Genomic DNA, 17,478 nt, shown 5'->3' on the forward strand with positions numbered 1-17,478 from the left:
GTGAGCTCTGAATGAACTACTGCTACTCCAGAGCAGCACTGAATGGTGGTTGTGAATAGCTTTCTGGAAGGGGCTGCTCAGTGCTTAGCTTCTAGAACAGCAAGGAGGGAGTGGAGAACCCGCCAGCAAGTCCTGAGGCTGCATGTCTGCAGTGGTACCTCGTGGACGCGGTTTGCAGTTCTGAGCATCTGACATTAAAAAGGGAGAGAAAACGGTGACAAGAATGACTGAAGTTAATGGAATAGTCTCTGTAAGAAGAGGGAAAATATGTTAGGACTTCAAGTAAGAAAAAGAACTTGGTGGAGGGTGGAGATTATTTTGATCTATGAAATTATGGCCATCGTGTAAAGGAGTGAAAAGAATAAGACTTTTTTGAAGGGCTACCTGAATGAAGAACTAGGAAACTCCCCCCCCCCCAAAAAAAAAAAAAAAACAACCAAAAAAAAAGATACTCTGTGTGTTTAAGTTGTGAATCTCATGTCATGAGAAGTGTAAATGGGATCAGAAAGGGTTTGGATACTTTCCTGAAGCTTAAGACAATTGATTACTGATAAGCAAGATGATCTGCATCTTCACAACCAACAAATTGCTAACCTGACTACATGGATTACAGGGCCGTGCCCCATTTCGTACATGCTTTCTCTAAACATTTGCTTCTGCTCCCTTTCGGGGATAACAAGCTAGATGGCACTTTGCTGTGATCTAGGAGGGCTTTTAACATTTTCTGCTTCCTAGCCCTTATAATCTTACCTATGTGCTGAGAGTTGATCCCTGTGAACCCCTGGCATTTTGCCAGTTTTGTTACAAAACCATTGATTAATAGGGTTTTTTGTCCTGTCTGCTTTTCTGTTGTAGTAGGAGAAATGCAGACGAGTTTAGCTTTGTGAAATATGTTCTGATGTTTATCTTAGAGTAAAATCAGACCCTAATCATAATTTAGGGAAAACATTCTTTAGTAAGGGATTATCAGTTGCTGTATGTTTGGGAGCCAGTGGCCTCGACAAACATTGTTGTATTAAAACATATAATTAATATGCATCTTTCTCTCCAAACACTGTGTTCTAAAGGCAGTAGTAATCTTCACAAAATGATCTTATGTATTTTTGGGTCTGTAAGCCCACGGCAGTGATTTGCACTGTAACAAGTTCCTAATCCAGTTGAGTCTCTGAGGAACTGTTATTAGTGGAAGACAATATAATAATTTAGGTATGGAGTGAAATTATTAATATTAAGCTTGAGGAAAGGATGAACAAGTCAGGACCGATGTTAATGGGATGGATTTTTTTAAACAAATGTTGTAAATACCTTTTAAATTTCCTCTTCTATGTTATTGGGTTATAAAAAAAATAACCATAACGGTATGTGGCCTGTGAGATAAAATCTAATTGACGTGACAAGCACTTCTTTTTTCCAGTCAAATATATACTCTTTTCAGTTAAGTTTTGATGGCAACTTGTTTCTTCTTCCTGTTTTAAGTTTGCTTTTTTTTTTTGGTTAGTCTTGAAGGGTGATACTTGCGCCTTAATAGAATTTTTTCCTCCTAAATTTTATTAGAAATAATACCTATTGTTATTGTTGAAAAGACTACTAAACAGATTTCTAGAACTGCATTTATCTATAGTATTCTGTGCTGGTTAATGAAGCACATTAATTCTGAAGTTTACCACGTTCAGTGAGAGCTGATCCATGAAAGTAGAAGCCTTCATGAAAAATTACATTTTCGTTCTATGTTATTTTGAAAGAAACCTATTACTGAAGTATCTATTGACTGTGTTTTTTGTTTGTAATAAGATAAGCAGATATTCATTACACAACAAAATGCAATCTAGTTAATGTGCGTAACTACGTTAATGATAAGGGTTCCTCACTGAGAAATAAATGAAGCACCCAGCAACATATGTAATTACAGTATATAAAAAAACACCGGGAAAGATTTTTTTTTTTCATTTAAGGCAAAGAAATAATTAAAACTGGAGGTGATCCAAAATGCAGTTTGCTTTTTATACTTGCGTAGCTCGTCTAATTAATGTTTGAGCTCCAGAAATGAGTGTAATATGATGCTGTGTTACATAACTCAGCCTCTTTCTCTCTGATGACTTGTCCACTATAACATAACAAGCTGCATGGGCATCTTAGACCAGGCACTGGATTACTGATCTCCTCCATGTATGGAGGAACAGTTGTAAGTCAGGTGAACAGTAAGCAAAGTGGGTTTGGCTGGGTCCTCAAAAAATTGATGCTGCTTGTGAACCACTGAGTATGAGTATTGCCATCAGAGATCTAGATTGCATAAAATCATTCTGAAAATGACAATTAATTTATTAGGTATGAGGAAATAAGGTTACAGTGAGATTTGAGTTTCCTAGTTCAGTTGTCACAATCCATTATATGCGTTTAGATATAGCCAAATACAAGGTTTTGTGGGACAAAATGCCATTTATAGCTGCTGGATGGGAAAGCAATAGGTTGATGAGACATTGAAGAAGTCATGGAAAACAGCTGCTGTAATGAGGGTTCTTAGCAAGCTGACAAAGAGAAATAATGCCATTTTTTGCATAAAGAAGAGAATGTTAGATAAATGTAAGGAAAATACCTTTCTTCTGCGCAGCATTGGTAAGATGGCTGTAAGAATACAATGCTTTATTTAATCTGTGTTTCAGAATGATGCAGGAGTACTAGAGAGTTGAAAGCATGGTTGTACAAGTGTTCTTGGAATTGGAAAATAAGATTAAGATGTATGCTTAAAAATGTTAAGAGTCTGTTGTGAGTAGGTGCTTATGTGTTGAAAACTTAATTTTTACTGGGGAACCTTCAGGTTGCTGAGAAAAGCATAACGTTCCAGTAGTTGATAACTCAGTATAATTAATCTTGCTGCAGGGAAAGATTTTTAAAATGTGAACATTCAGCTAATTAGCTCATGGTTTGACTACCATGAATCCTGGCAAGTCATATTGCTATTGACATTGATTACATTGATGAAACCTTGACTGTCTAGGGACTTTGAAACCTAGTGCTCTTGTAGACATCCCCATTTAGATATCTTGAGTCAAAATTGAGTTCTGCTTAGAGATATATACAGACACACACATATGCTAATATTTGACTTTTGAGAGAAATCCCACTGTGTGTTGGTAGTGGGGGGATGTATGGAAGTTAGATGATGTCATTTAGGTAGCTATATACTTAGGTGTTTCAGATAAAGAGTGTAGATATTCAATGAAATTGACTGTGAATGGAAAGGCCAGGGAATCTGGACTAAAATCAGAGCCTTGAATGGTTCCTTACAAAGCTAATTGAATGCTGAGTATGACAAGATAGATTTAATTGGAAAGAACTAGGAATCATGATGAAGTTCAGACAGGAATTTGAGTAGAGAACGGAGTAGAGTGAGTAGTAAGTTTTAAACGCTTGCTTATGAAGGGGACCTGATGGATGATGCAAATGATACTGGGAAGCAGTATTAGAGTCACTCAGGTGAACTGACCATGCATGGAAAGATAAGTAGAGTTAAAAGCAGGTTTTTAAATGTGAGAGGATGAAAGCTAATAAAACTTCTGTTACAAACAACAGACAGAAAAACAAAGGAAGAAGTGAAAAGCATCTGTTTGCATTTGGGGAAGGTCTCAAAGAGAAAGCTGAATAAGGAACAATGAAGATACAAAAACGATTGAGAGAACAGGTGGTAAGATCAACAGTACCTGGAGATGAGCTATGGACCTGAGCATGAAATGGATTCAAGTTGTCTTTCCTGTCAATAGAAGCAACGCTTCCATTTCTGTATGGGCATGGGTCAAAGATTAATGCAGAGACTGGAGCAAGAACTCAAAAAAATTATGCATTGGCTTGGAGAACAGTCAGTGGAGTCCTTGTCCCTAGAAAATGAGTGAGAAAGCATGACTCCATAAAAGTGATCAACAAATGGTTACAGTATTGATTCCGTGATTGAAATTTAACTCTCCTGTCCTTGAATCATCATATTTGGAGGTGTTTGTAGGATTTATTTCAATGGTCAGACTCTGTCTGGGTACCTTGGGTACTAGTTTTCTATGATTGAAAATGTCACTACAACTTAAAGAGCTTGGAATTTAAAAAATTAAGGGAGAAGTTAGAGATTCAGAGAACTTCAATACTGTTACCTTCTACATAAAAAGACCGTGATCAGATCAGTCAGAAATACAACAAAGGAGAAAGGAACAACCAGAGGAGGATAAGTAGCAAAGATAAGGTGTAGATAACATTTAAGGAAAATATGGTTCAAGTCCAAGGAGGAAGGTGATCTTCCTATGAATCTTCTTGTGAGATTTCCCCCTTCATTCCCCAATTATGGCTGTCAATCTGTAACTTAGGAAATACTGTGCATCTGTGAGGAACCTCAACAAAACCTGGAAAGACAGATGGGGGTTATAAAACTGGATATGAAATTGATAGAAATTATAGTGGGAAAGGGACGATGACTGGAAAACAAGGATTGACGTTTGCATGTGTCGGTGAGATAAGATAGGGCTTTACATTAATGCTTAGATGAATAATAACAGTTGCAAGGAATAGCATGGGTAAACAGAGTTGGTTAGGCTGAAAACAATATTGTAGAGTATGTGGAGAAAAGAGCTTCTGTTAAGTCAGTTCTAGGATTCTGTCCATAGTCCCCAAGAACAGATTTGAATGGTGATTGCAGTTCCGTAATAGTGTTAATACCTCCAGTAATATCTGGAATGTGTCATCATGGCAGACATTAATTTTTAAGTCACAAACTAGGTTATGTGTTTGTTTCAAACAGAATATAACTGCAGTTTCTAGTTATTGCTAGAAGTGGTAGTTAATATATTTAATCAGTCAGTGATCATGGTGCCATTCATGATGATATATGATATTATATATCATTAAAGATGGTATTTATGGCATTCATTTTAAGTAGTGACCACATTATAGAAGAGTGAAAATTTGGAACAAGTCAATCCAGGTAAAGCAGAAGGTTAAACAAATAGAAAAAGTCATGAAGGATTTATTTCAAAAGCAGCATTTTGAAATTCTGGGAGCTAGTTAATGAATTAGTAGGACCAATAGTATTAATCATTGCTTATTACTGAAATTTTGAGTGTAGTAACGAAACTTAATCTTCATGTACAGTTGCGCGGGATCATTCATAGAGAGGAAAACTATTGTACAGGAAGAAGTGGATGGCTTTGACAGCTGGTGTAGTGGAAACAGAACTTAATAGTTTAGAAAGAAGACTTAAAGGTCACCTGTTTGAAACAACAGAGAAGGAGAGGGAATGAACAAATTAGAAGTAGGGGATTATGATCGCAAATTTGATACTCATGAAGGAGTCAAATGTGATTGTAGAAGTTCTCAGGTTATTTTCAAAAGAGCTCAGTAAATATTTCAGACTTTTTTTTTCCTTTTATAAAACAAATCGGTAAAAACTTTTCCTGCAGTGTAGTCTGTGGTTTTATTTGTCAGTATTCAAGAAAAATAAATTCAAATTTGAACAAGCGCAGAGTTGGCTTAACTGGAGTGATTAGTTGAGGGTCAGTTATTTTCATCAGGAGACTAAGAGCTTGGTTTGTTTAGTTTAGCACAGCTATGCTTGACAAGAGTTCTGTATCTGTTGAGGGAAAGAAAGGTTTTTAAGATCGAGAGTGATGTTAACCAAGATCAGATGAGCATAGACTTCCAAGAATAAATATTAAGTGGGAATTGGAATGTTTCTGGCTGCCACAAGAAATGAGTATCTGGAATAGCCTTTTAAGATAGATGATGCTTTTTAGAAGAGAGCTTGATGTGTTTGTAAGAGAAGTGATGCTGTATATGCCTGCAATAGCAAAGGATTGGGTTCATGGATTGTGAAGGTTTTTTCCTGTCTTATGTTGTATGTTACCACGTTTCCTCTGTTTCCTATTAAAATTATAGTTTAATGCTTAACTTGCTTACTCAGTTAAAGAAGTGAGATTTATTTTTTTAATTGATTACCATATTCTTTAACATTTTTATAATTAATAAGTACTAACCTGTTTTCTCACCCACTTTATAAATAAGCTCAACTTTTTCCTGCTTTATTTTTCTTCCAAGACCGATTTAGGTTCTCTGCTTGGAATAAACTTGTTCAAACAAAGGAAATAGTGTGCTTTCTCCTGGAAGAAGATCTGCTGCCATCAAAATTCACTTAATGTTTCAGCAAGATCAGTTTCTCAATGGTTAGCCAGTTCCTTTTGCCCATTTAGTGATTTGATGTTCTCTAAATCTTTGACAACAAATTTATATTACTTCAGTGTTCACTTCCCACTTTTTTTTTTTAATAGTTGGCATGATTGACAGCAAGTTATTAAATGCCCAGATCATAGCAGCTTCTTTCTCTTTAGCAGTGAAGTATCTACCTTGATATTTTGTTTGAAAATACAGGCATGAAAATGAGGCTAAGTGCCTGATCTGAAAATGTCTTTTTGCTGCCGGAGGAAATTTAGCTTTGTTCATGGGCATTTCATTTTTTTACTGTTTGAGATCTGGAAAGAATTTAACCAGTAGTAGAAGAATGATTTATTTAAAGGTCTAGAAATGAGTGTTGCCATTTGTGATCTTTTATACTTACCTGCTCAAAAGTCAGAGATTAGCAAAGTCATTCATTCTCTTTAATGGAAAGTGAAGAATTGTTTGTATGATTTATTGTGCATCTGGGTGACATATCAAATATTGTGAATATCCATCTAGTTGCTCAGAATTTTTGAAGGATGAAAAGGTAGAAAGAGTTCAAGTAGTAGTTGAATAGACTTTTTATTGTTGTTGAGACATTTCATTCTTTTTCAAAGAGTATGTATTTTTGCATGCATGTTTGAGAGGTCTACCTTAGATGGTTAACTTAATTACAGCTTCAGCAGTGGAGCAAAAATGCTGTAGATCCATTATTTCTAGTTTTTAACAGGGCACTATTTCATTGTTGAAATAGGTTCTTATTGAAAAAAAGCTCAGATCAAGTGGCTAGTGCAATTGGAGGCCGTTGGAAGGGAAGACTGATTACATATTTATATAATTAAGTACCTTAACTGTTTGTTGGCTGATTGACAGCACTTCAGCTTTGCCATCAGTTATGTTTTGTTCCTAATCCTCCATATTTTGGACCAAAAAATGGAAAATTTATTTTCCTGAGGTGTCTTTAGAGCTTGTGTAATTGATTTCTTTTTGGGGGTTTTGGAATTGGTATCTGGAAGCTGCTTTTGACGAGGGTTCAGTTTGACCTGCAGTGACTTCACTTCAGTGGTAAGGAGCATTTGTACTACAGGTTGTTAGGTCATTTCACTACATTGGTTTCACAGTGGTGGTGGCTGTGTTTTGGAATTGTCCAAAAGTTTTTGTTAGCAGGTAGGTAGTAATGTAAATATTTCAGGGAAATATTAATGATTCTCCAGTAAAGAATTAGTTGAAATTTGCCAATGTGTAGGAAGATTTGAAGGTAAAAATGCTATCTGCCATTTAAATTCCATAATTTTGCCTGGTCTTCTGTGATCACGGATTCTTTGTGGAGGAGAAGAAAAGAGCAATGTGCTTACACAATACTCGTTCTATGTATTTTAATGTTATATCTTTTCGTGTAATAATAGGCATTTCAAGAGACTGACAGATAGTATAGAATCATAGAATGGTTTGGGTGGGGAGGGATCTTCAAAGACCATCTAGTCCAACCTCCCTGCCATGGGCAGGGACATCTTCAACTAGATCACGTTGCTCAAAGCCCCATTCAGCCTGACCTTGAACACTTCCAATGATGGAGCATCCCTAACTTCTCTGGGCAATCTGTTCCAGTGTCTCACCACCCTCATTGTAAAAAAATTTTCTTCCTTATGTCCAATATAAATCTACCCTCTTTCAGTTTAAAACCATTGCCCCTTATCCTGTCACTATAGCCCCCTTTATATGTTGAAAGGCTGCAATAAGATCTCCCCAGTCCTTCTCTTTTCCAGGCTGCACAACCCGAGTTTTCATTCAGTTCCATCCCTCTGATCATTTTCGTGGCCTCTTCTGGACTTGTTCCAACAGGTCCATGTCTTTCCTGTGCTGAGGGCTCCAGAGCTGGACACAGTACTCCAGGTGGGGTCTCACCAGAGCAGAGGAGAGGGGCAGAATCGCCTCCCTCAGCCTGCTGGCCATGCTTCTTTTGATGCAGCCCAGGATACGATTAGTTTTCTGGGCTGCAAGTGCACGTTGCTGGCTCATACCCAATTTTTTCACCCATCAGTATTCCCAAGTCCTTCTCCTCAGGGCTGCTCTCAATCCACTTATCCCCCAGTCTGTATTGATACTGGAGATTGCCCCAGCCCAGGTGCAGGACTCTGGGTTTCTACCCTTGCAGAATCTCTTGAGTTATAACAACATAAGTAAACCACATTCTACCTAAGTAAATAAAAATCTTTAATCTGATCTGTGCTGACAAATCCACGCAGTTATTGATTTTTTTGTTTTTAATAATCTGAAATTTCACTTTAATCTCCTGTTTCTATAGGAAACATTTGTCGCTCTCCAATAGCTGAAGCAGTTTTTAGAAAACTTGTAACTGATGAAAAAGTTGAAAATAAGGTAAGCTATTTATTTCTGTTCCTGCCTAAGAAATAACTGTCTCGTAGCCAGTTAGTAGAAATATAAGCAGTGAGAAAGGAAACATAAAAATATAAATTTGTTTTTCTGTAGTGGAGGATAGACAGTGCAGCGACATCTACCTATGAAATAGGAAGCCCTCCTGACTATCGAGGACAGACTTGCATGAAGAAGCATGGCATTACCATGAATCATATTGCCAGGCAGGTACTGTACTTTAATTTTCTTTAAATATGTGTGTGTATTTGTTTTGTTGTTGCAGTGGATGACAGACAGTGCTGCTGTTTCAGACTGGAACGTGGGGCGCTCCCCAGATGCAAGGGCTTTAAGCTGTCTAAGAAATCATGGCATTATGTCAGCACATAAAGCACGGCAGGTAGAAGAGAGTATATTTTCTTTCTTATTCATACCCATGCTTTGTTTAGCCCTAACCATTACAATCACAGAAGTCATTTGACCAATGCATGGTTGAGCATCAAGTCATAAATACTATGTGCAGTTTTTCAAAGGACTCCAAAGTGGCCTAACTCTTCTAACTGAGGTTAGTGAGTTTCTTGTTATTAAGCTTCATTGGAAGTATAACTAGGAAGCATTGGAGCAGTTTCTGCATTACAGAAAAATCCTGCCTTCACATGTTGGGCATTTTTCTGAAACTTTTTTTTTAATACTTTTTAAAAATGGACTTATTCTAGTAATCTGTGATGCTTCTTTCAGCAAGGAATTGTATTTTTATTTAGCAGGTCCAAAAAGAAGTAGAATACCTGTTCTCACCCATCACAAAAAGCTTCTGCTCTTGCATGAAGATCTTTTAAAAAACTTAGAATGCAAAAACCCAAGATTAGTAGCATGGTTGGTGGTAACTTCGGAGGAAAATGTACCCTTGAAGCATTCTTAAGTCAAAGACAGGTTTGTCACTTAGTGAAATCCTCTAAGTTTTACCAAAGCTCATCTCAGTTTTCATTAACGAAAGAACGTGTATTTCCATGCTGCGTTCCAGAGAGATCAGAAATAAATGTGTCTGCATCTATTTAAATCATTCAGACACTGAAATAAATGCACATAACTTACTTCAGTTAACTATTCTCTGGATATAAGATATTCCTTTAGGTCTTGACCTTTACTTAGCTTGAGTTTACGTGACTAGTTCTTGTACTGACATAAAGATCAAGTAGTCTTGTTGTTATCTTCCATTTCTGTTCCCCTCAGAATTTTACTAGACCTTACTGAGGTCATACTTACTTTCTTCACTTTCAAAGACTACATGTTTAGTTTTTTAACTTTTTAAAATAAATTCCCTCAATTAGTCAATTGCCCTCTGCTGACCTTTCCTGATGCTAATCTCTGTTACATAATAAGACAAACAGGATTGAGCGCAATGTCATTTCAGATATTCAATGTTTTACTCTTAGAATAATTGCTAGGAAAAAATCTGTTGTGATCTTTTCCTGTTACACATTCTGGATATACTATTTATCAGTGCTTACAAACAGCATTATTTACCATTATACAAGCTAAATGGTACTCAAACTAATCAGTCAGTGTTTCAGTCACAGTAGTGTAACATGTTTGTATTCTTAAAAGATAAGCCTTGGAAACTTGACAACTGTTCTTGGGTATTACTAGAGTGGTTTATGAGCAGTTAAACTAAAGCAAAGCATCCAAAACCAGTTGATCCTCTGCCTTGAAACAAATCTGTATATCCTCCTTTGGCAAAGAGGGAACGAAAACACTTTAATGAAGACATTTGCTTATACATTCTGGCAAATGAAGAGATTTTTTAAAGCAGAAGAGCCTAAAATGTTACATATACAGGGAGAGGAAATTAACAAGAATGAGACAATAAAATGAAAGACTAACAGGATGAAAATTTTTCTGAAACATCCCAATACAAGCAGTTTCTTTTATAAAGAAAATTCTCAAATCCCTGAACTACAGGTAACTGTTCATTTTGCACTGGTGTTTTCAAACTTCTCTCAAATGGTCTCTGCTGACTCTAAACTGAGTGGGCCTGATACGGTCTCATAGCACTTCTGGAAAGAGAGGGACTCGACACTTCACAGCGGTCAGGTTAGTACAAGTGGAAGTGTATTTGCTTCGCTATTAGAGACAAACTCAAGGATAGAATTTTGTGTATAACTTGTTTCAGAACAGATTAAGAAAGATTTAATACAGAAGCTGCAGAAATAGGAGGGATTTGTCTTCTGTTGTCTTTGAAATACTGTCATAAGATGACTACCTCATGCAATTATCCTCTTCACTCCTGTGGAAAACTGTTACCCACCCAGTGAAAGGCACTTTCTTTCATGTAATTTTCTGCATAATTATGATAATCATGGATTGTATCTTTTTTTATTCAAAACTGACATAAATGCTACAAGAATGATTTATGCAAGAGAGAATCTTAAATTGGTTACATCCTACCCTCACGTACAGTGCTCGTTTAAGTGACTTTCAAGCGAAAAGTGAAGTATAAAAATAAATGTATACATTTATCTATAAAATAAAGTTTGTTAACATTTTAGTTGGTGGTAGGTTGCTGTATGTTTATGCACCCATTGAAATTCTCTAAGGTCTTAGTCTTCATGCACAAAACAGATAGGTATTAATCAGTTTCACTTTTATTCATGCTGAGGCCAAAATTGAATTCTGTATGACTCATACTGTGCATTTGCCTTAAATATGAAATTGAGATTAGAGGAAGGTTGTATTAAACGCTGTTTCACAACTGGATAAATTTGAGGACTACTGCATCTCTTTGGTTTTTAGACAGAGAAAAGGAGATTTCCCTTCTGTGAACAAAGGGAAATGTTTAAGAAATAAATTGGCATGATGATGTGTTTCTCCATTGATGGTCTTTAATAATGGTTATTGCATTTTTTTTAATGTAAAGTTATTGTTGTCTGTGTAGTTCCATCCAATGTTGACTACTTGAGATCTCCACTACTCTTCTCAAAATGTATATAAATTTTCATGTCCTCAATTTCTTCCCCCAAAATACTAGTTTTCATAGTTTTGAAACTGAAACTGAATCTTCAGTTCACTGGAGTTTGCTCAGTTAAGCTTTTTGTATCTGATATTACTGTAGGGTGTAAGAGCCCAAGCCAACCAGTAATCTTGTTTTTAGGGCCGCGTTTGCATCTGTGTTAGTGCTGGTTCATAGGATAGTAACTGTTAAGTTGTCAAGTACACTGAGAGTGTGGGAAGTGTGGCAGGTGTGTTTTTCCTTTTCACTGTTTTGTATTTTACTTTTACATATGTCTGTACTACAGAGAAATCTATGCCCATGTATTTTCACGGGGGCCAGTGTTCAGCTGTGTAGAGCAACCAGAAGCAGCTTGTAGAGGTACTGCTTAGAGTTGCCAGGAAAACAGAGCTATTTCCACTGCAAAAATATTTTCATAGGTCAAAGGCACTGCCTGAATATAAAAAATATTTTTACAGTGAAAATAAACAAGTCTGCATTAGTTTTTGCCATTAACCCTTTCTTTTCGAATGCTCCCCCCCCCATCTCACCCCTCCAATTCTCCTTGTGTGCAATGTTTCATTTATGGCTTTAGTCTGGTGATAATTTCTATAGGTCTTTTCTTACTCTCTGTTACAGGAGCTTAATCAGTATCTATTTGCTGTTTACACAAAAAAAGTGGGTTTTTTGCCATCTGAAACTTTTTTTGAATATGTAAATAATTTTTACAAGTTACAACTCTGACTTCTAGGATAATGTGTTTTGCCTTTTTGTCTGTTTACTTGCTTACTCACTTCTTCAGCCCATCCTTCCCAGAGACTCCTGCCAGAAAAGCCTGTACTGAACAAACTTTCCAAGTTTCTTGGTTGTGATACTACACATAGGACTGTGCGTGAAATGCAGTCTTAATGTGAACTCACTATAGATTTTATTCCATTTAGTCATCCTCATTATGGCCACTTGGTTCAGATATACTAGCATACTGTGCATTGTGGGCTCTGGGAAGATTATACCCTAAGCTAGCGCTTAAATGTAACATACAATTATAATGGTAAGAATCTACAGCCATCCTTATTCCAATACAGATAACATTAGTTCTTAAGTTAGTGGTTTATCTGCAATGTTTTCCTACCTGACTCTGAACTCGGATCTCTGAATTTAGTTAATATTCATGTTTAGGAGTCAGTAAGCTACAGGAAAGAAAAAGAGCAGGCAGTATGATGGTAGGAAGATGTAAAATAGATCCCAGATTTTTTCACATCATATCATAAATTCTTTGAACTTTGGCCTAAAATACTGTGAATGCATTTGTTTTTAAGAGATTGTAACTCATACCATCGTACTTCAGCTTTGAATTTCACTTGGTATCTTTTTCTGTGTAGTGACAAATTTCTAGATTGGAAGTATTGAAACTGATTCCAGGTTACCTACATTTTTGTTTTCCTATCAGGAAAGTAATTTGTCTACATTTTTATTGCATGGTTTCTACGACTGAAACCTGCTTTAGTTTTAGTAATTGGAAAGCATTAGAAAGGTCGCTTGTAATGATGTTTCTAAGTTGATGCATGAGATGTTTTTTAAAAAAAATATGGTAAAATAGCTAACTTGGGATTTTTGTGGAAAACTTGCAGAAATGGATAAATAATCATGGCAGAGTCTATTTAAAATGCCTTTAATTATTGTAAAAGTTGATGAAGGTTCACAGCTTTGTTCTTCCCACCTGTGTATCTTTTAATAAATCAGAACTATAAAATTTGAAAATACTTTTTTTCCCCTTTTATAAATCAAACACAGTTTGTAGGCTAAAGCACATATTTTTAATTCTAGGTTACTAAAGATGATTTCCAGACCTTTGATTATATACTATGTATGGATGAGAGCAATCTAAGGTAATGTATGAAGAAATGGAACAAATTCATATGGATTACTTGTAGTGATGTCTCATAAGTCACTTTGAAGACAGATGTCACGTTTTACTGCTTAGCTTGTTTTGGGGTTTGGGTTTTTTTTTTTTGTACGTGTGTGTGTTTTTAATCCTAATAGATGGATTCTTTATTTCCAGTATGTTTAATGAGCTAGAATTCAGTGGTTTATTTGTGTGATACATGCCACTCGGGGATTAAGGACATGGAAATTTAGTATACTTTGTGCTATAGATGTGCAGCTTATGCCTGTATAGTTAAGAATGAGGACATATTGTCTTTTGATCAAAGGGATCTGTTTTTCTAATTGCATAGGATCTAAAAGACACTGTGGAAACTTGGAAGGGATTAAATAAGGTGTGGGGTTTTTTCTTTTTTTTTTTTTTTTTTTTTAAATAGAAATAGAGTGAGCTCTGAAATAAGTAAGGTTGTTAGCCAGGGGAAATCTTATTTGTTACTGTTAGCCATGTTCTAATTAAGTGTGTCTTTGAGACAATTTATACCCAAGAAAGATTTGGTGAAGTAGCTGCCTAGTATGAAAATTTGGATATAATTAGCAAAATTTCTGCTTAATTACATACATATTGATGATGGGGGTTAAAGGGCTGAGCTCTAATAAACTACAAGTGTCAAAGTGCTTGTAAGGACTATTACTTGTGAAGTTAGTTAAAAAAAACCAAAAAACAACCTCCAAAACACCACAACCAACAACAAAACAAAAACCAAATAAAACCCTATTAGTAGCACGTAAGGACTTTTAGAAGCAGCACCACTTACCTGAAAGGAGTATCATTTTGTTGAATTTTCTAGAATGTTTTGAATGACCTCTCTTACACAGCCTGCATGAATGAAGGGTATATAACACTTGGCTTGATTGCAGTGGGTCAGGCAAAGATGTGACTAGGCTTACTTCTATTTTCACTTGAATTCTTAAATGAAAACTTACTGCTGTATTAACAATTCATATGATATGAGCTGTAGAGCAGAAGAAACATCACAACTATAATAGGGATATTGCTACTGCTACACTTAAGCTTCACCTCAAACTTGCACCCAATTCAACCATTTTCTCTGGGAATGCCCATTCGTAGCACTAGGAGGGCAAGCTGATGCCACGTGTTGATGGAGTGCCTGTCATATCAGGAAAGGAAGATTTGGGACATCCCTTTTCCTTAGTACCAGAGCCACCTGGCCCTCTCCTGTTCATTAAGTGGTATGCTAAAAGCTTTGAAGGAAATGGTTAGACATTTTTTTAATAATAAAAGGCTAGAGAATTTATCGAAAATCTGTAAATTCAAGTAATAACTTCTGGGTTGATAGAGGAGTCCTGAGTTTTCTTCAAGGAAAAACAGTATTGTGGTCTCACTGCTATTTTGTCTTTCTAAATGGTCTGAAATTAATTTCTTAATCAGAATTAATTAATAGAATCTAATTTCTTAAAACTGATTATGCTTATGACTGTAAGTATTTACAGGGTTTTTTGCCTTTTTTTAATGCTGGGTAAGCAAAATGATGATTTGGTATGGAGATGTGTAATATTAAAATAATTTAATATGTTCTGGCTGTTCAGCATTGTGAAAGTTGTACTGAGCCGCTTTTAATCTGAAGGTGATGAGAGGTACATTTTAACTGCATTTGGGATAATGGACAGTCGTAAGAAGATGGGTAAAATACCATCTCAAAACCAGTATGTTTTATCAATGAGAGGCAATGTAGAAGAAAGGATGTGACAACTGATGAAATGTTATAGTATGTCAAAGGGAAGACAGGTCTTGCTCACCTGTTCACCATTTTCTGTTAAGTGAATGTAGCAGGACTTCACATGAGTTAGAGGCCGTATTGAGAGAACTTGCAGCACACCAGTTTAAAACACTGGTTTTGAAGAGATGGGAGAAGCTTACTCATACTTCTGGAAAAATATCTAGATAATTTTCACTATTTTTGTTCAATACAAGCTAAAGGTGGATATTGAAAGTACTAATGATTGATTTGAGGAAGAAGTTGATGAACTTAGTCTTACAAAGTTCTGTTAAGCCTTAGGTCAAGTGCCTGACTGCTTGTTAATGCTCTGAATTAAGTTTATGTATATGTCCTCCATACTCAATTAAAAAAAAAACAACAAGAAACAAATGAAAACAAGCAGCAGCAGCATAGAGAGTCCACAGAATTGACTGAGTCCAGACACATATTATTTTCCTGTGTTCTTTAGAAACGGTCATGAGCGTCTCATGCTGATGCCAAGAAAGTTCTGAAGAAAAATTCATGGGAAAATTTTATTTTCTCTTTTACAGAGATCTGAAAAGGAAAAGCAACCAAGTTAAAGACTGCAAGGCCAAAATTGAACTACTTGGAACTTATGATCCACAGAAACAACTTATCATTGAAGATCCGTACTATGTATGTGTAAGAAATTCTTTGGGTGGCTTGATGAAAAATTGTGTATGTATAGTATATCATCTTTCCAGATCCCACAGTTGACATGTGACACATAATCTGATGTTATACAAAGCCAAGTGTAAACATTTTTTGAAATGACTTAACAAAACAATATAAATTATTGGGATAGGAAAGGAAAACATGTCTTTATGCTTATAACAATTATTTAAATTTAAATAATGCAGTGCACCTATGTTTTCAATATCGGGTTAAGCTCTGGTTGGTCAGCCTCCTTGCAAAGAGGATGTAATCAGGAAAGATGGAACAAAGACATGGACAGATGTCATGGTTTAACTATATCAGCTATTAGGAAGAAAATTAACTCTATCCCAGCTGAAAACAGGACAACAGAGATGGTCAAAGAAGTTGAATAATATCAGACAAGAGCAACCAATTAGATTAAGATTCTTCAGTTTAGGAAAGAAAAGTGGATGAAGACACAGTAGAGTTCTGTAAAACGTTGATGTCATGGGAAAAGGTGAATAAGGAATTGCTATTCATTACCCAAGAAGTGGAGAATATCAAATGGCATTAGTGGGAAGCAGGTTCAAAACAAAAAGAGGTGGTGGTTTTTTGTTTGTTTTTTTCCCCACACAGTGCTTCATTAAACTGTGAAACTCAACATGACGAGTTACTGTGAATATAAGAAAAAAAGAAAAGGCTTATAAGGGCTTAAAAAGTGAATGGAAGAAATATGTGAAGGGAAGTTCATCCAGGACTGTTGAGTACAAAGTCACAGTGTTTGGCTGTGGAAATTCCTGAGCTGCAGGTAGTTCAAATTAGGAAGAAGTATGCAAAAACTATCACCAAGTATTTGTACTGTTCTTATTCTTCCCTAATGTCGGTTATTTGCCATTACTGACAGCGGGAAACTAGTTTGCAAAAATTTTTTGTTTGAGCCAGTATTGCTATTCTTACGTTCTTTTTCCTCTGTTCTTTTCTAGGGGAATGAAAAGGACTTTGAAACTGTTTACGAGCAGTGTGTTAGATGCTGTAAAGCGTTTTTGGAGAAGTCTCATTAATGCTTCATCATTTTATTTCTAAAAGAAAATAATTAGCTTCTCCTGAAATACGTAAGGTTTACTTGATTGATGTATTTAAATAGTAAAATTATGCCTCAGTAGGTTCAAAACTTTTTTCAGTTTAACTTTATATTTTAGCTTTTCTGTCATCTAATTAAAAAATATAGAAAAGTTTTAATTGGATTAGATGATCAATCATTTTGTCACACATCAATGTAATAATAAAGTATATCATTCAGAATAAATTTATCTGTGAACTCTTCCAGTGCTTTCTCACAAGCGCTGCAAAAGTAATGTCTCGCTTCTTTATGTGCTATACTAACTAAACTGAGGTCTTCTCATTGTGCCCTTAGTGAGTTAATTTAAATCAACTTTCAGTGGGAGTCTGTGAGATAATAGTTCATGTACGGTAACTTAGGCATGTCATCCTAGTATCGTTAGACAGCCTTTGGACTGAAGCCGTTTCGTATTGAGCCTGCTAGGCTAAAAGAACTGCCTGCTCCCGGACAGACATTGCTCTTAGCACTATTTCAAAGCTTAAGCAAGCAAAACC

At 35.9% G+C, this 17,478-nt stretch overlaps 1 protein-coding gene across 4 annotated transcripts; it reads left to right on the forward strand.

The window, feature by feature from the left end:
- On the forward strand, positions 1-17,216 carry ACP1 (acid phosphatase 1, soluble). Of its 4 annotated transcripts, none has more exons than XM_009329291.1 (6): positions 1-45; positions 8,492-8,565; positions 8,677-8,790; positions 13,373-13,434; positions 15,759-15,864; positions 16,848-17,216. In XM_009329291.1, the coding sequence occupies exons 1-6, from the start codon at positions 12-14 to the stop codon at positions 16,923-16,925; spliced, it is 468 nt and encodes a 155-aa protein (XP_009327566.1). In that variant the 5' UTR covers positions 1-11; the 3' UTR covers positions 16,926-17,216. The 4 variants fall into 4 exon arrangements, with proteins under 4 accessions (XP_009327566.1, XP_009327567.1, XP_009327569.1 ...); XM_009329292.1 differs by lacking the exon at positions 8,677-8,790 and adding an exon at positions 8,846-8,959; XM_009329294.1 differs by lacking the exon at positions 16,848-17,216 and adding an exon at positions 16,501-16,815.
- Positions 17,217-17,478: the final 262 nt, after the last annotated feature.

The sequence above is a fragment of the Pygoscelis adeliae genome, unplaced genomic scaffold (genome assembly GCF_000699105.1).
Source record: "Pygoscelis adeliae isolate BGI_AS28 unplaced genomic scaffold, ASM69910v1 Scaffold17, whole genome shotgun sequence".
Lineage (NCBI taxonomy): Eukaryota > Metazoa > Chordata > Aves > Sphenisciformes > Spheniscidae > Pygoscelis > Pygoscelis adeliae.

Excerpts from the sequence above, each read along its gene's own strand:
- ACP1 (XM_009329291.1), top strand. The coding sequence starts at position 12 with ATGAACTACTGCTACTCCAGAGCAGCACTGAATG. Across the intron at positions 46-8,491 it reads CTCCAGAGCAGCACTGAATG|GAAACATTTGTCGCTCTCCA; the intron begins GTGGTTGTGAAT and ends CTGTTTCTATAG. Across the intron at positions 8,791-13,372 it reads TGAATCATATTGCCAGGCAG|GTTACTAAAGATGATTTCCA; the intron begins GTACTGTACTTT and ends TTTTAATTCTAG.